A 19,754-nucleotide genomic window follows, 5' to 3' on the forward strand; every position below is an offset into this window, starting at 1 on the left:
CAGTATACATACGTGTGACCCGCAAACAACAATACATTTTCCACAAAGAAACAGGAACACAATACAAGGCCACGTCAACGTTGATACAAAGAATGAATGTTTTCTGATTTATTGTATACAACTATTACTGTATTTGATAAATCCTTCATCTGAAGGCATCACGGCTTAAAACAAGCCATTCAACAGACGATTGACTATTGATTGATTATTGGTCAATTGACACTCCACAGACACTCGTCTAGTGGTATCGGAGCCAGTAACTTGACCTTGTCTGTCAAAGGCTTTAGTACCAGTGCTCTGTCACAATGGCCTGTCAACGCCTCTGTCTGGCTATTTATAACGCATAGACACACTGCAGAAGCTGATCACAAAGGTAGGACAGTAGTCAGAATTGCTTACAAACAACCCAGACTGACAGAGGGACACGAAGAGTTACAGAGGGTGAGTGGGGACGCCAATTATTTCTGTTGAATTTTGATATGAAATATTACTGGAAAATATTTTTGGTACTTTGCTGCACTACTGTTCTAAGAACATGTGTGTTTGTTTATATGAGCAAGAGTGAGATGAAAACTGTTTTAAAGTGGTCAAACACAAGAGATTTGGACAGAATAATAGGATTCATTCAGGAGATGTGAAGATCAATGCCCATGACCTTAATTTAGAGTTTTCAACTGTCTGTTTGCTGTGGAGGATATAGGCTACGGGGCAGCAGGGTAGCCTAGTGGTTAGAGCGTTGGACTAGTAACCGGAAGGTTGCTGACAAGGTACAAGGTACAAATCTGTCGTTCTGCCCCAGAACTGGCAGTTTACCCACTGTTCCGAGGCCGTCATTGAAAATAAGAATTTGTTCTTAACTGACTTGCCTAGTAAAATAAAGGTAAACAAGTAAAAAGTGAATCTTGTTATTGTCAGTGGAGGCTGCTGAGGGGAGGACGGCTCTTAAAAAATGGCTGGAACGGAGCAAATGGAATGCCATCAAACACATGGAAACCATGAAACCCATGTGTTTGATTTTGTTTATACCTTTCCATTACCACGTGCCCATCCTCCCCAATTAAGGTGCCACCAGCCTCCTGTGGTCTCTGCGTTCAAAGTATACATTCCCATTGATCTGTTTACTTTTTCAGAAATTCTTCTGAACTAATAATATTTGTTGATGTGGTGAGTGTATTTATTTAGATCTCGGTGTCAAACTACACAGTTAATCATCAAACTACACAGTTAATCATCAAACTACACAGTTAATCATCAAACTACACAGTTAATCATCAAACCACACAGTTAATCATCAAACCACACAGTTAATCATCAAACTACACAGTTAATCATCAAACCACACAGTTAATCATCAAACTACACAGTTAATCATCAAACTACACAGTTAATCATCAAACTACACAGTTAATCATCAAACCACACAGTTAATCATCAAACTACACAGTTAATCATCAAACTACACAGTTAATCATCAAACTACACAGTTAATCATCAAACTACACAGTTAATCATCAAACTACACAGTTAATCATCAAACTACACAGTTAATCATCAAACCACACAGTTAATCATCAAACTACACAGTTAATCATCAAACTACACAGTTAATCATCAAACTACACAGTTAATCATCAAACTACACAGTTAATCATCAAACCACACAGTTAATCATCAAACCACACAGTTAATCATCAAACTACACAGTTAATCATCAAACCACACAGTTAATCATCAAACTACACAGTTAATCATCAAACTACACAGTTAATCATCAAACCACACAGTTAATCATCAAACTACACAGTTAATCATCAAACTACAAAGTTCACCAACCCCATACTGTAGGATATTCAACATCACAATCAAAAATGCCAAAAAACAGTATTCCTGACACTGATGCAAAACCTCTCTCTCCCTCTGTAGGTGAAAGGCAGTATGTACCCAGAGGGGCTTCATCAGCACTGTGAGAGGTGTTACAGCCTCCACTGCCAAGCCCCCGTGAACACCTCTGTCTCCTGTGTGGTCATTAAGTGTCATCTACATTGTGGCGCTGCCTTCCATAAGTGTAAGGAAGAGGAGCACCAGTTACTTTGTCCCAATGAGATGGTCCCCTGCCTCAACGTTGACTACGGCTGTCCCTTCACCATGCTCCGCCACAGGCTAGCCAAGCACCTGGAGGTCTGTCCCGCTAGCACTGTCATCTGCTCCCAGCAATGGATCCGCTTCCCAGTGGCAGACACACGCTCTTCCATCCACAGGTATGTTGTGCTGTGGTGTGGTATAATGTACTGTGGTGTTGTGTGGTATAATGTGTTGTGGTGTGATATAATCCGCTGTACTGTGGTGTGGTATAATGTGCTTTGGTGTGGTATAATGTACTGTGGTGTGGTGTGGTATAATGTGGTGTGGTGTTGTATAATGTGTTGTGGTGTGGTGTGGTATACATTTACATTACATTTAAGTCATTTAGCAGACGCTCTTATCCAGAGCGACTTACAAATTGGTGCATTCACCTTATGACATCCAGTGGAACAGCCACTTTACAATAGTGCATCTAAATCTTAAAAGGGGGGTGAGAAGGATTACTTTATCCTATCCTAGGTATTCCTTAAAGAGGTGGGGTTTCAGGTGTCTCCGGAAGGTGGTGATTGACTCCGCTGTCCTGGCGTCGTGAGGGAGTGTGTTCCACCATTGGGGAGCCAGAGCAGCGAACAGTTTTGACTGGGCTGAGCGGGAACTGTACTTCCTCAGTGGTAGGGAGGCGAGCAGGCCAGAGGTGGATGAACGCAGTGCCCTTGTTTGGGTGTAGGGCCTGATCAGAGCCTGGAGGTACTGAGGTGCCGTTCCCCTCACAGCTCCGTAGGCAAGCACCATGGTCTTGTAGCGGATGCGAGCTTCAACTGGAAGTCTGACATGCAGAGATGTGATTCGCCACCTGGTCATCAGAAGGGGGAAAGGAGAAGATGAATTGTGTGTCGTCTGCATAGCAATGATAGGAGTATAATGTGGTGTGGTGTTGTGTGGTGTGGTATAATGTGTTGTGGTGTGGTATAATGTGCTGTGGTGTGGTATAATGCGCTGTGGTGCTGTGTGGTATAATGTGTTGTGGTGTGGTGTGGTGTGATAAAATCTGCTGTACTGTGGTGTGGTGTGGTATAATGTGCTGTGATGTGGTATAATGTGCTGTGGTGTGGTATAATGTGCTGTGGTGCTGTGTGGTATAATGTGTTGTGGTGTGGTATAATGTGCTGTGGTGTGGTATAATGTGTTGTGGTGTGGTATAATGTGGTGTGGTATGGTATAATGTGTTGTGGTGTGGTGTGGTGTGATAAAATCCGCTGTACTGTGGTGTGGTGTGGTATAATGTGCTGTGCTGTGGTGTGGTATAATGTGCTGTGGTGTGGTATAATGTGGTGTGGTATAATGTGTTGTGGTGTGGTATAATGTGCTGTGGTGTGGTGTGGTATAATGTGGTGTGGTGTGGTATAATGTGCTGTGGTGTGGTCTGTGGTGTGGTGTGGTATAATGTGGTGTGGTGTGGTATAATGTGCTGTACTGTGGTGTGGTATAATGTGGTGTGGTGTGGTATAATGTACTGTGGTGTGGTCTGTGGTGTGGTGTGGTATAATGTGCTGTGGTGTTGTGTGGTGTGGTATAATGTGTTGTGGTGTGGTATAATGTGCTGTGGTGTGGTATAATGTTGTGTGGTGTGGTATAATGTGTTGTGGTGTGGTGTGGTATAACGTGCTGCGGTGTGGTATAATGTGCTGTGGTGTTGTGTGGTATAATGTGGTGTGGTGTGGTATAATGTGCTGCGGTGTGGTATAATGTGCTGTGGTGTTGTGTGGTGTGGTATAATGTGGTGTGGTGTGGTATAATGTGCTGCGGTGTGGTATAATGTGCTGTGGTGTTGTGTGGTATAATGTGGTGTTGTGTGGTATAATGTGTTGTGGTGTGGTATAATGTGCTGCGGTGTGGTATAATGTGCTGTGGTGTTGTGTGGTATAATGTGGTGTGGTGTGGTATAATGTGCTGCTGTGTGGTATAATGTGCTGTGGTGTTGGGTGGTGTGGTATAATGTGGTGTTGTGTGGTATAATGTGCTGCGGTGTGGTATAATGTGCTGTGGTGTTGGGTGGTATAATGTGGTGTTGTGTGGTATAATGTGGTGATGTGTGGTATAATGTGGTGTTGTGTGGTATAATGTGCTGCGGTGTGGTATAATGTGCTGTGGTGTGGTATAATGTGCTGCGGTGTGGTATAATGTGCTGCATTTTCCAAAAAGAAACAGGAACACAATACAAGGCCACGTCAACGTTGATACAAAGAATGAATGTTTTCTGATTTATTGTATACAACTATTACTGTATTTGATAAATCCTTCATCTGAAGTCATCATAGCTTAAAACAAGCCATTCAACAGATGGCCGCCTAGCTTCGTGTTCCTAGGAAACTATGCAGTTTTTTGTTTTTTTACGTGTTATTTCTTACATTAGTACCCCAGGTCATCTTAGGTTTCATTACATACAGTCGAGAAGAACTACTGAATATAATATCAGCGTCAACTCACCATCAGTACGACCAAGAATATGATTTTCGCGACGCGGATCCTGTGTTCTGCCTTTCAACCAGGACAACGGAATGGATCCCATGTGGCGACCCCAAAAAACGACTCCGTAAAAGAGGGAAACGAGGCGGTCTTCTGGTCAGACTCTGGAGACGGGCACATCGTGCACCACTCCCTAGCATTCTTCTCGCCAATGTCCAGTCTCTTGACAACAAGGTTGATGAAATCCGAGCAAGGTTAGCATTCCAGAGGGACATCAGAGACTGTAACGTTCTTTGCTTCACGGAAACATGGCTCACTGGAGAGACGCTATCGGAGGCGGTGCAGCCAGCGGGTTTCTCCACGCATCGCGCCGACAGAAACAAACATCTTTCTGGTAAGAAGAGGGGCGGGGGCGTATGCCTTATGGCAAACGAGACGTGGTGTGATCAAAGTAACATACAGGAACTCAAATCCTTCTGTTCACGTGATTTAGAATTCCTCACAATCAAATGTTGACCGCATTATCTACCAAGAGAATTCTCTTCGATTATAATCACAGCCGTATATATTCCCCCAAGCAGACACATCGATGGCTCTGAACGAACTTTGCAAACTGGAATCCATACATCCTGAGGCTGCATTCATTGTAGCTGGGGATTTTAACAAGGCTAATCTGAAAACAAGACTCCCTAAATTGTATCAGCATATCGATTGCGCAACCAAATTCGGCTTGACACCAAAAGCACTCACAAGCTTCTACAGCACAATCGAGAGCATCCTGGCGGGCTGTATCACCGCCTGGTACGGCAACTGCTCCGCCCACAACCGCAAGGCTCTCCAGAGGGTAGTGAGGTCTGCACAACACATCACCGGGGCAATCTACCTTCCCTCCAGGACACCTACACCACCCGATGTTACAGGAAGGCCATAAAGATCATCAAGGACAACAACCACCCGAGCCACTGCCTGTTCACCCCGCTATCATCCAGAAGGCGAGGTCAGTACAGGTGCATCAAAGCTGGGACCGAGAGACTGAAAAACAGCTTCTATCTCAAGGCAATCAGAATGTTAAACAGCCACCACTAACATTGAGTGGCTGCTGCCAACACACCGACACTGACTCAACTCCAGCCACTTTAATAATGGGAATTGATGGGAAATGATGTAAAATATATCACTAGCCACTTTAAACAATGCTACCTAATATAATGTTTACATACCCTACATTATTCATCTCATATGCATACGTATATACTGTACTCTATATCATCTACTGCATCCTTATGTAATACATGTATCACTAGCCACTTTAACTATGCCACTTTGTTTACATACTCATCTCATATGTATATACTGTACTCGATACCATCTACTGTATCTTGCCTATGCTGCTCTGTACCATCACTCATTCATATATCCTTATGTACATATTCTTTATCCCCTTACACTGTGTATAAGACAGTAGTTTTTTAATTGTTAGTTAGATTACTAGTTGGTTATTACTGCATTGTCGGAACTAGAAGCACAAGCATTTCGCTACACTCGCATTAACATCTGCTAGCCATGTGTATGTGACAAATACAATTGGATTTGTATGATGCGATCCATGTTTAATCACACAACGTAACACGAATCCAAAACACAAACTACAAAACAATAAACGTAGTGAAAAACCGAAACAGCCTTAACTGGTGCAAACTAACACAGACTAAGGACATCAAGACACTCAGGACAATCACCCACAATACAACCAAAGAATATGGCTGCCTAAATATGGTTCCCAATCAGAGACAACGATAAACACCTGCCTCTGATTGAGAACCACTTCAGACAGCCATAGACTCTCCTAGAACACCCCACTAAGCTACAATCCCACTAAGCTACACACCACATACAAAAACCCATGTCACACCCTGGCCTGACCAAATACATAAAGAAAAAACACAAAATACTTCGACCAGGGCGTGACAGGTATAATGTGCTGTGGTGTGGTATAATGTGCTGTGGTGTGGTATAATGTGCTGTGGTGTGGTATAATGTGCTGTGGTGTGGTATAATGTGCTGTGGTGTGGTATAATGTGCTGTGGTGTGGTATAATGTGGTGTGGTGTGGTGTGGTATAATGTGCTGTGGTGTGGTATAATGTGCTGTGGTGTGGTATAATGTGCTGTGGTGTGGTATAATGTGTGTGGTGTGGTATAATGTGCTGTGGTGTGGTATAATGTGCTGTGGTGTGGTATAATGTGCTGTGGTGTGGTATAATGTGCTGTGGTGTGGTATAATGTGCTGTGGTGTGGTATAATGTGCTGTGGTGTGGTATAATGTGCTGTGGTGTGGTATAATGTGGTGTGGTGTGGTGTGGTATAATGTGGTGTGGTGTGGTATAATGTGCTGTGGTGTGGTGTGGTATAATGTGTTGTGGTGTGGTATAATGTGTTGTGGTGTGGTATAATGTGTTGTGGTGTGGTGTGGTGTGGTATAATGTGTTGTGGTGTGGTGTGGTATAATGTGTTGTGGTGTGGTATAATGTGGTGTGGTGTGGTATAATGTGCTGTGGTGTGGTGTGGTATAATGTGGTGTGGTGTGGTATAATGTGCTGTGGTGTGGGTGGTATAATGTGCTGTGGTGTGGTGTGGTGTGGTATAATGTGCTGTGGTGTTGTGTGGTATAATATGCTGTGGTGTGGTATAATGTGCTGTGGTGTGGTGTGGTATAATGTGCTGTGGTGTGGTGTGGTGTGGTATAATGTGCTGTGGTGTGGTGTGGTATAATGTGCTGTGGTGTGGTATAATATGCTGTGGTGTGGTGTGGTATAATGTGCTGTGGTGTTGTGTGGTGTGGTATAATGTGCTGTGGTGTGGTGTGGTATAATGTGGTGTGGTGTGGTATAATGTGTTGTGGTGTGGTATAATGTGGTGTGGTGTGGTATAATGTGCTGTGGTGTGGTATAATATGCTGTGGTGTGGTGTGGTATAATGTGGTGTGGTGTGGTGTGGTGTGGTATAATGTGCTGTGGTGTGGTGTGGTATAATGTGGTGTGGTGTGGTATAATGTGGTGTGGTGTGGTGTGGTGTGGTATAATGTGTTGTGGTGTAGTGTGGTATAATGTGGTGTGGTGTAGTATGGTATAATGTGTTGTGGTGTGGTGTGGTATAATGTGTTGTGGTGTGGTGTGGTATAATGTGGTGTGGTATAATGTGGTGTGGTGTGGTATAATGTGTTGTGGTGTGGTATAATGTGGTGTGGTATAATGTGTTGTGGTGTGGTGTGGTATAATGTGTTGTGGTGTAGTGTGGTATAATGTGTTGTGCTGTGGTGTGGTATAATGTGTTGTGGTGTGGTGTGGTATAATGTGTTGTGCTGTGGTGTGGTATAATGTGGTGTGGTGTGGTATAATGTGCAGGGGTGCGGTGTGGTATTTTGTGCTGTGGTGTGATATAATGTGCTGTGCTTTGGTGTGGTATAATGTGCTGGGGTGCGGTGTGGTATTTATTATGGATCCCCATTAGTTCCTGCCAAGGCAGCAGCTACTCTTCCTGGGGTTTATTACGGATCCCCATTAGTTCCTACCGAGGCAGCAGCTACTCTTCCTGGGGTTTATTATGGGTCCCCATTAGTTCCTGCCAAGGCAGCAGCTACTCTTCCTGGGGTTTATTATGGATCCCCATTAGTTCCTGCCAAGGCAGCAGCTACTCTTCTTGGGGTTTATTACGGATTCCCATTAGTTCCTGCCAAGGCAGAAGATACTCTTCCTGGGGTTTATTATGGGTCCCCATTAGTTCCTGTCAAGGCAGAAGATACTCTTCCTGGGATTTATTATGGGTCCCCATTAGTTCCTGTCAAGGCAGAAGATACTCTTCCTGGGGTTTATTATGGGTCCCCATTAGTTCCTGCCAAGGCAGCAGCTACTCTTCTTGGGATTTATTATGGGTCCCCATTAGTTCCTGCCAAGGCAGAAGATACTCTTCCTGGGATTTATTACGGATTCCCATTAGTTCCTGCCAAGGCAGCAGCTACTCTTCCTGGGGTTTATTACAGATTCCCATTAGTTCCTGCCAATGCAGAAGATACTCTTCCTGGGGTTTATTATGGGTCCCCATTAGTTCCTGCCAAGGCAGCAGCTACTCTTCCTGGGGTTTATTACGGATCCCCATTAGTTCCTGCCAAGGCATCAGCTACTCTTCCTGGGGTTTATTATGGGTCCCCATTAGTTCCTGTCAAGGCAGAAGATACTCTTCCTGGGGTTTATTATGGGTCCCCATTAGTTCCTGCCAAGGCAGCAGCTACTCTTCTTGGGATTTATTATGGGTCCCCATTAGTTCCTGCCAAGGCAGAAGATACTCTTCCTGGGATTTATTACGGATTCCCATTAGTTCCTGCCAAGGCAGAAGATACTCTTCCTGGGGTTTATTACGGATTCCCATTAGTTCCTGCCAAGGCAGAAGATACTCTTCCTGGGGTTTATTACGGATTCCCATTAGTTCCTGCCAAGGCAGAAGATACTCTTCCTGGGGTTTATTACGGATTCCCATTAGTTCCTGCCAAGGCAGAAGATACTCTTCCTGGGGTTTATTATGGGTCCCCATTAGTTCCTGCCAAGGCAGAAGATACTCTTCCTGGGGTTTATTATGGATCCCCATTAGTTCCTGCCAAGGCAGAAGATACTCTTCCTGGGGTTTATTATGGATCCCCATTAGTTCCTGCCAAGGCAGAAGATACTCTTCCTGGGGTTTATTACGGATTCCCATTAGTTCCTGCCAAGGCAGAAGATACTCTTCCTGGGGTTTATTATGGGTCCCCATTAGTTCCTGTCAAGGCAGAAGATACTCTTCCTGGGGTTTATTACGGATTCCCATTAGTTCCTGCCAAGGCAGAAGATACTCTTCCTGGGGTTTATTACGGATTCCCATTAGTTCCTGCCAAGGCAGAAGATACTCTTCTTGGGGTTTATTATGGGTCCCCATTAGTTCCTGCCAAGGCAGAAGATACTCTTCCTGGGGTTTATTATGGATCCCCATTAGTTCCTGCCAAGGCAGAAGATACTCTTCCTGGGGTTTATTATGGATCCCCATTAGTTCCTGCCAAGGCAGAAGATACTCTTCCTGGGGTTTATTACGGATTCCCATGTTATTCCCATGTTATTGTCATGTTATTGTCATGTTATTTCATTGTGTGTACTCCCACTGGGCACAGACGTCAATTCAACGTCTATTCCACATTGGTTGAAGTTAATATCATTGAAATGACATGGAATCAGGGCTGATTCAACCAGTGCCCAGTGGGCTGTCTCACAATTTGAATATTGAATACTGAATAACCTAATGAATACTGGGACTGAGACAGATTGGGCTTTACAGATTCAGATCAACATAGAGAAACAAAGACACTGAAAAAATATAGATGATTCTGCTACAGCTGCATGTGTCCATGGTCCTCTTAATAATGGAGTTTACTGCTATTTCTACAGGACCACCCTGACTGACCCTGAGTAGCAGCTGAACGTGTCCCTGGCCCTCTTAATAATGGAGTTTACTGCTATTTCTACAGGACCACCCTGACTGACCCTGAGAAGGAGCTGAACGTGTCCCTGGCCCTGAGAGACCAGGAGCTCCTCTTCAGATGCCTCAAGATGAAGACCGTCTTCCCTGAGCTGATGGAGAAGGTAATGCAATTTTTTTTATACATATTTCTGTTAATATTTTGTTAATAGTTTAGTAAAGTTTTCTGCATCAAACTGCCTAGCTTTGTTGTCTTCTTTCTGAAGGTGAAAGCAGAACCTGCTCAGAAAGAGATAGATGTAGGGGTCACCAGCTCTGCAGGTGAAGGTTGTAGTTCGTTAGACCCCAGTGAAGCAATGGAGGATGGATTTAACAGTTATGGAGATGGGATGGGGCAGGAGAAGGAACTGAGTCAGGAAGAGAGGGAGGCCTTGGCCAAGAACATGGACGTGGCCACTCTCCAGAACTACAGCTCCCATGAGGCCAAGTACAGAAAGGAGATGAAGGGATGCCAACAAACCGTCAAAAACATGGAAAAGAAGTTGAATCCCGGTGATGGTGGTGAAGAGAAAGCATTTAGCTTGTCAAATGGTCATAGAGAGCTGGATGGGGATGAATCATCCAAGGAGTGCCAGGAGAATGGAGCCACTGCGCGTGCTGTAGACGTCACCAGGTCTGGCCTTGCACCGTGGCAGGACGGGGTCATGGAGAGACTGCGTAGAGAGGTCACCACTGCAGACTACAACATGTATTTGGTCCACCATGGAGCTATGCTGATCAACTTCGGTCAGCTTGCCGCCTGCACCCCAAGGGACAAGGACTTTGTTTATGGAAAGCTGGAGCCCATAGAGGTTCAAACTGTCAGAACGTTCAACGTTCCCACGAGCTACCGGCCGAAACGGATTCACGTGCACGACCCTTGGTCACCGATGGTCAACAAAAGTGTTGACACGTCAGATCTAGGCGTGTCCGTAGAAGATCTTCCGAAGTGTGATGAAGTCAATGCAACTTTGTTGTGCTTCTTGGAGAAAGAACTGAAGGGTCACAACATCTCAGAAAGTGGAGGAGCAGACGGCTTCTATGTACACATTGGAACACAGACTTACAACATCCCATCTGCTCCGTTCAAACCTGAAGCCTCTCTGGCAGACATCATCACAGACACACACAAAGGCCTCTATGTCCAGATCCAAGCTGAGGACATAACCAGAAGACACAACTTTACCAACTCTGCTTTTAGTTACCTCTGTGGCCACGTCTTCCGCCGCGATGAATACCACACTCACTTCAAGAATGTGCACTTGGACATCCAGTCCTGCCTGAACGGCTGGTTCGAGCAGCGCTGCCCTCTAGCGTACCTAGGCTGCAACTACAGCCAGAGGAGGTTCCATCCTGCAGGTCAGAGAGCCACCGTCACCTACCACCAGGATCTCAGTACCTTCAGCCTCAAACCAGAGGGCCCCTCAATGCTGTCCGACTCTTTGAAGACCATCAGCATCACCTATGTCAGGAAGCATCCCCGTAAGCTGGACCCGTTGAGCAGACTTCCCTTTGAGATCCTCCATCACCTGGCAGGGTTCCTGGACAGCTTTAGCCTGTCTCAGCTGTCCCAGGTGTCCCAATTGATGAGGGAGGTGTGTGTCACACTGCTAGAGGAGAGGGGGATGGTCTATCTGAAATGGGAGAAGAAGACCTACTCCCATGGAGGGTCTTCATGGAAATGTAGAAAAAAGGTGAGTACTTTGCCTGAATTTAAAATATATATATTTTTTAAGGGATGGAAATCATCCCTTTTTGTGGTATTATATTTTCTTGTCTAGCACTATCTGGTATAGAGTCCATGGTTATTGAATGTAAATGAACCACCAACATAGTGTCTTAACAGGGCGTTGGGCCACGAACCAGAACAGCTTCAATGCACCTTGGCATAGAGTCTACATGTGTCTTAACAGGGCGTTGGGCCACGAACCAGAACAGCTTCAATGCACCTTGGCATAGAGTCTACATGTGTCTTAACAGGGCGTTGGGCCACGAACCAGAACAGCTTCAATGCACCTTGGCATAGAGTCTACATGTGTCTTAACAGGGCGTTGGGCCACGAACCAGAACAGCTTCAATGCACCTTGGCATAGAGTCTACATGTGTCTCAAACTCTATGGAGGGATGCGGGACCATTCGTCCATGAGAAATTCCATAAGTTGATGTTTTGTAGATGGGGGTGGAAAATGCTGTGTCAGGCGCTGCTACAGAATCTCCCATAAATGTTCACACACACGCACACGCACACACGCACAAACGCACACACACACCATTTAAATCCCCATATTCTCCTTTGAGTCCCCTCTTTCAAAGTTACTGAGATGTCTTCCTCTAGCCACGGTAGCCAAAATAACGGGCAACTGAGCACCAATAATAAGAAGAGACTTGTTGAGATAATGCCAAGAGTGTGCAAAGCAGTCATCAAGGCAAATGGTGGCTACTTTGAAAAAATATATATATTTTCATTTGTTTAACACTTTTTTGGTTACTACATGATTCCATGTGTTATTTCATAGTTTTGATGTCTTCACTATTATTCTACAATGTAGAAAATATATTTTTTTAAGTAAGAAAAACCCTTAGGTGAGTATGTGAGTAGGTGTTTCCAAACGTTGGACTGGTTCTGTATACAGTGGCAGATGTAGCTTGTTTGGCTCCCTGGGAGATCCCACATTCAGTGCCCCCTCCCCGGCACCAAAATGAAAAAAGACCCATTCTGTCATTTTTATTCAGACATTTGAATCAACACAAATAAATAAGCAACATTTAAAACTACATAAATAAAAAATATATACAAAAAAAGACCCATACATATCAAAAAGAAGTAACAAAGACAAATAGAAACAAATTTGTGTTGATTTGGAACTCGAGCAACACTATATTACCCATCCCCCAACACTGTCAACCAAGAGTCAAGACTACATTACCCATCCTCCAACACTGTCAACCAAGAGTCAAGACTACATTACCCATCCCCCCAACACTGTCAACCAAGAGTCAAGACTACATTACCCATCCCCCAACACTGTCAACCAAGAGTCAAGACTACATGACCCATCCCCCCAATACTGTCAACCAAGAGTTAAGACTACATTACCCATCCTCCAACACTGTCAACCAAGAGTCAAGACTACATTACCCATCCCCCAACACTGTCAACCAAGAGTCAAGACTACATTACCCATCCCCCAACACTGTCAAACAAGAGTCAAGACTACATTACCCATCCTCCAACACTGTGAACCAAGAGTCAAGACTACACTACATTACCCATCCTCCAACACTGTCAACCAAGAGTTAAGAATACATTACCCATCCCCCAACACTGTCAACTAAGATTCAAGACTACATTACCCATCCCAAAAAACAGTCTACCAAGAGTTAAGACTACATTACCCATCCCCCAACACTGTCAACTAAGATTCAAGACTACATTACCCATCCCAAAAAACAGTCTACCAAGAGTTAAGACTACATTACCCATCCCCCAATACTGTCAAACAAGAGTCAAGACTACATTACCCATCCTCCAACACTGTCAACCAAGAGTCAAGACTACATTACCCATCCCCCAACACTGTCAACCAAGAGTCAAGACTACATTACCCATCCCCCAACACTGTCAACCAAGAGTTAAGACTACATTACCCATCCTCCAACACTGTCAAACAAGAGTCAAGACTACATTACCCATCCCCCAACACTGTCAACTAAGACTCAAGACTACATTACCCATCCCCCAACACTGTCAACCAAGAGTTAAGACAACATTACCCATCCCCCAACACTGTCAACCAAGAGTCAAGACTACATTACCCATCCCCCAACACTGTCAAACAAGAGTCAAGACTACGTTACCCATCCCCCCCAACACTGTCAACCAAGAGTTAAGACAACATTACCCATCCACAACACTATCAACCAAGAGTCAAGACTACATTACCCATCCCACAACACTGTCAAACAAGAGTCAAGACTACATTACCCATCCCCCAACACTGTCAACCAAGAGTCAAGACTACATTACCCATCCCCCAACACTGTCAACTAAGACTCAAGACTACATTACCCATCCCCCAACACTGTCAATCAAGAGTCAAGACTACATTACCCATCCCCCAACACTGTCAACCAAGAGTCAAGACTACATTACCCATCCCCAACACTGTCAACTAAGACTCAAGACTACATTACCCATCCCCCAACACTGTCAACCAAGAGTTAAGAAAACATTACCCATCCTCCAACACTGTCAACCAAGAGTCAAGACTACATTACCCATCCCCCAACACTGTCAACCAAGAGTTAAGACAACATTACCCATCCCCCAACACTGTCAACCAAGAGTCAAGACTACATTACCCATCCCGCAACACTGTCAACCAAGAGTTAAGACTACATTACCCATCCCCCCCAACACTGTCAACCAAGAGTTAAGACAACATTACCCATCCCCCCCAACACTGTCAACCAAGAGTCAAGACTACATTACCCATCCCCCAACACTGTCAACCAAGAGTTAAGACTACATTACCCATCCCCCAACACTGTCAACCAAGAGTTAAGACTACATTACCCATCCCCCAACACTGTCAACCAAGAGTCAAGACTACATTACCCATCCCCCAACACTGTCAAACAAGAGTCAAGACTACATTACCCATCCTCCAACACTGTGAACCAATAGTCAAGACTACATTACCCATCCCCCAACACTGTCAACCAAGAGTCAAGACTACATTACCCATCCTCCAACACTGTCAACCAAGAGTTAAGAATACATTACCCATCCCCCAACACTGTCAACTAAGATTCAAGACTACATTACCCATCCCAAAAAACAGTCTACCAAGAGTTAAGACTACATTACCCATCCCCCAACACTGTCAACTAAGATTCAAGACTACATTACCCATCCCAAAAAACAGTCTACCAAGAGTTAAGACTACATTACCCATCCCCCAACACTGTCAAACAAGAGTCAAGACTACATTACCGATCCTCCAACACTGTCAAACAAGAGTCAAGACTACATTACCCATCCCCCAACACTGTCAACCAAGAGTTAAGACTACATTACCCATCCTCCAACACTGTCAAACAAGAGTCAAGACTACATTACCCATCCCCCAACACTGTCAACTAAGACTCAAGACTACATTACCCATCCCCCAACACTGTCAACCAAGAGTTAAGACAACATTACCCATCCCCCAACACTGTCAGCCAAGAGTCAAGACTACATTACCCATCCCCCAACACTGTCAAACAAGAGTCAAGACTACATTACCCATCCCCCAACACTGTCAACCAAGAGTTAAGACAACATTACCCATCCACAACACTATCAACCAAGAGTCAAGACTACATTACCCATCCCACAACACTGTCAAACAAGAGTCAAGACTACATTACCCATCCCCCAACACTGTCAACCAAGAGTCAAGACTACATTACCCATCCCCCAACACTGTCAACTAAGACTCAAGACTACATTACCCATCCCCCAACACTGTCAATCAAGAGTCAAGACTACATTACCCATCCCCCAACACTGTCAACCAAGAGTCAAGACTACATTACCCATCCCCCAACACTGTCAACTAAGACTCAAGACTACATTACCCATCCCCCAACACTGTCAACCAAGAGTTAAGAAAACATTACCCATCCTCCAACACTGTCAACCAAGAGTCAAGACTACATTACCCATCCCCCAACACTGTCAACCAAGAGTTAAGACAACATTACCCATCCCCCCCAACACTGTCAACCAAGAGTCAAGACTACATTACCCATCCCGCAACACTGTCAACCAAGAGTTAAGACTACATTACCCATCCTCCAACACTGTCAACCAAGAGTCAAGACCACATTACTCATCCCCCAACACTGTCAACCAAGAGTTAAGACTACATTACCCATCCTCCAACACTGTCAACCAAGAGTTAAGACTACATTACCCATCCCCCAACACTGTCAACCAAGAGTTAAGACTACATTACCCATCCCCCAACACTGTCAACCAAGAGTTAAGACTACATTACCCATCCTCCAACACTGTCAACCAAGAGTTAAGACTACATTACCCATCCCCCAACACTGTCAACCAAGAGTTAAGAATACATTACCCATCCCCCAACACTGTCAACTAAGATTCAAGACTACATTACCCATCCCAAAAAACAGTCTACCAAGAGTTAAGACTACATTACCCATCCCCCAACACTGTCAACTAAGATTCAAGACTACATTACCCATCCCAAAAAACAGTCTACCAAGAGTTAAGACTACATTACCCATCCCCCAACACTGTCAAACAAGAGTCAAGACTACATTACCTGATCCTCCAACACTGTCAAACAAGAGTCAAGACTACATTACCCATCCCCCAACACTGTCAACCAAGAGTTAAGACTACATTACCCATCCTCCAACACTGTCAAACAAGAGTCAAGACTACATTACCCATCCCCCAACACTGTCAACTAAGACTCAAGACTACATTACCCATCCCCCAACACTGTCAACCAAGAGTTAAGACAACATTACCCATCCCCCAACACTGTCAGCCAAGAGTCAAGACTACATTACCCATCCCCCAACACTGTCAAACAAGAGTCAAGACTACATTACCCATCCCCCAACACTGTCAACCAAGAGTTAAGACAACATTACCCATCCACAACACTATCAACCAAGAGTCAAGACTACATTACCCATCCCACAACACTGTCAAACAAGAGTCAAGACTACATTACCCATCCCCCAACACTGTCAACCAAGAGTCAAGACTACATTACCCATCCCCCAACACTGTCAACTAAGACTCAAGACTACATTACCCATCCCCCAACACTGTCAATCAAGAGTCAAGACTACATTACCCATCCCCCAACACTGTCAACCAAGAGTCAAGACTACATTACCCATCCCCCAACACTGTCAACTAAGACTCAAGACTACATTACCCATCCCCCAACACTGTCAAACAAGAGTTAAGACAACATTACCCATCCTCCAACACTGTCAACCAAGAGTCAAGACTACATTACCCATCCCCCGACACTGTCAACCAAGAGTTAAGACAACATTACCCATCCCCCCCAACACTGTCAACCAAGAGTCAAGACTACATTACCCATCCCGCAACACTGTCAACCAAGAGTTAAGACTACATTACCCATCCTCCAACACTGTCAACCAAGAGTCAAGACCACATTACCCATCCCCCAACACTGTCAACCAAGAGTTAAGACTACATTACCCATCCTCCAACACTGTCAACCAAGAGTTAAGACTACATTACCCATCCCCCCAACACTGTCAACCAAGAGTTAAGACTACATTACCCATCCCCCCCAACACTGTCAACCAAGAGTTAAGACTACATTACCCATCCTCCAACACTGTCAACCAAGAGTCAAGACCACATTACCCATCCCCCAACACTGTCAACCAAGAGTCATGACTAAACCAGTTCACCTTGGTGGTGTGCAGACTGGTTTTATATTATTCCTAAAGATTGTGAAACTATATATTCACAGTACTATGAATTAATTGTGGTTTATTTGGTAGCATTTCGTAGTGTGACTGATTTGACTAAATTCATTAGTACTGTACAAAGTTAAAGGTGCGCTATTTGATAGATTCCCCCGTTCCCCCTTCCAGAGGGGAGACCTGAGGTCAACCTACCTGTGTTGCATATACCTATATAATCCGCCACTGACTGACTATATATATATATATATAAACACACAACAACAACATAAAGAGTTTCCTATCTCCATCCCCACCCATCCCCTCCAGAGGTAGGCAGGCCTATAGCCTAAATCTGTGGTAGGACAAACACTGGTGGATGTAAGTCTATTCGTCCTGCCATAAACTTTCAATGGAGAGTGAAAGGCAGAATGAACATGTGTTTGGTTGTAAACATGTCACTGATTCGAAAGAAAGCCAAAGGTTCAAACATACTGTTGTTGTTCGGTCACATCACGTCTACTGACCAGGTGGTCAGGTCCGTCAGTCACTGTGCGATAGCATAGTTACCAGGTCACCCTAATATGACCGGCCGGCCCTATATGGCATCCAGCCACATTCTCTACATCTCTTTTGGACAGAGAAATGGATCCAGCCCTAGTCTGAGGGTTGCTTCCCAATCTGCACCCTATTCCCTGTAAACCTGAACTACTTATGTAGGTAATAGGTTGCCACTTGACTAAATCTCAGTCTTGTCCCAACAGGAACCCTATAGAGCTATGGGCCCTGGTCAGAAGTAGTGCACTATGTAGAGAATAGAATGCCATTTGGGATGCATTTCTAGTCCTATGACAGCTGTTGCATTGTAAAGAGCCCCCTGACTACTCCCTTCATTCCTCTGAGACACGATTATGAGTTGAATTTCCCATCCCAGTGTTTGGCACCAACCAATCGGAGAGAGAGAGAGAGAGAGAGCCAGTCCGTGTGTCCACGGGACAAAGAGCATGCCAATGATATCAGTGGTCTGGAATGCCACCAAGCCCTTTTCCCTTTGTAGTGCATTTGTTTTGATTAAGACCTGTAGCACACTATTGTAGGGAATAGGTTTCCAACTGGGATGCACACAGACAACCAGGTTGCTAGGCAGGAAATCCATACACATCAACAACCGGGACAGTATAAACCAGCATACGGAATAAACAGGATTTTGTTACCAATGTAATAGAGCTTCATATCAAGAGGTACCATGCATCAGAACTTAGTATACTAGAGTTCTATTATATATATTACATATTAGTATACTTTACTAGGAGTTTTTCCTGACCACGTGGCTCTAGAGCTCATAGAGTTTACAGTTTTTCCTGGTCAGGTCACGTCGTCAGGAAAAACTCCTTGACCCAATCTAATACTCTGTGTAATAAAAAACATTCTCTCTCTCTTTCTCTCTGTGGCTGGTTTCCTAAGGTATGGGAGTTTAGCAGTCTGTTTTCCAAGGTGGACAGGTGGTGCTTTAATGATGTCCCCTCCATGTCTGAGCACCTGAAGGTCTGCCCTTTCTACCAGAGAGAGGAGCTCAATCAGCCTGTAAAGCTAGCCAGCATGGAGGGGGCCAGAGAGAGACCCCAGGGCCTACTGGACCTGTCCCAGGAGTATGACCTGCCTCTAGCAGACCAATGACATTATAAGGAGTGGGTGGTAGGTAACCCAGCAGCTAAGGATTTGGACCTGTAGCCGAAAAGTCACCGATTTGAATCCTGGGCCGGGCACTCGATTGATCTGAGCACTGGCTTTAAATCCTAACAACAATTCTCTACTGTTGGGCCTTGGAGCAAGGCACTGCACTGCAGCTTGACCCTGTCCTCCTCTCAACTGTGTGCGTGTGATGTATGCTGGGAAAATGAGCAGAAGACTAAGGTCCCTTAATAAACCTCGTAGAAATACGCTGTAAGAGCTTACAATTAATCACTGTTACTAAATTTATAAATGTCAATAAGCAATTTCTACAAAGTAATTAATGCATTTATAAACACTATTTTACATGATTTATAAATGATTCATAAACACTATTTTACGTAATTTATTAATTATTAATAAATACTATTTTACATGATTCATAATTATTTATAAACACCATTTTACATGATTTATGAAGTATTTATAAACACTATTATACATGATTTTACACCTGCAT

The 19,754-nt window shown here is 44.3% G+C and overlaps 1 protein-coding gene across 1 annotated transcript; it reads left to right on the top strand.

The window, feature by feature from the left end:
• Nucleotides 1-366: 366 nt before the first annotated feature.
• LOC118379988 (F-box only protein 40) lies at nt 367-19,722 on the top strand. The gene is made up of 5 exons (XM_052468733.1): nt 367-441; nt 1,924-2,258; nt 10,095-10,209; nt 10,312-11,778; nt 19,028-19,722. Exons 2-5 carry the CDS (start codon nt 1,936-1,938, stop codon nt 19,238-19,240), a joined length of 2,118 nt encoding a protein of 705 aa, XP_052324693.1. The 5' UTR covers nt 367-441; nt 1,924-1,935; the 3' UTR covers nt 19,241-19,722.
• Nucleotides 19,723-19,754: the final 32 nt, after the last annotated feature.

Source organism: Oncorhynchus keta, chromosome 18, assembly GCF_023373465.1.
Source record: "Oncorhynchus keta strain PuntledgeMale-10-30-2019 chromosome 18, Oket_V2, whole genome shotgun sequence".
Taxonomy (NCBI): Eukaryota; Metazoa; Chordata; class Actinopteri; order Salmoniformes; family Salmonidae; genus Oncorhynchus; species Oncorhynchus keta.

What these genes read in the sequence shown, in the direction of transcription:
- LOC118379988 (XM_052468733.1), top strand. Translation starts at nt 1,936, where the DNA reads ATGTACCCAGAGGGGCTTCATCAGCACTGTGAGAGGTGTTACAGCCTC. An exon ending in ACACGCTCTTCCATCCACAG is followed by an intron (nt 2,259 to 10,094) that starts GTATGTTGTGCT and finishes CTATTTCTACAG; the next exon opens with GACCACCCTGACTGACCCTG. An exon ending in TCCCTGAGCTGATGGAGAAG is followed by an intron (nt 10,210 to 10,311) that starts GTAATGCAATTT and finishes TTCTTTCTGAAG; the next exon opens with GTGAAAGCAGAACCTGCTCA.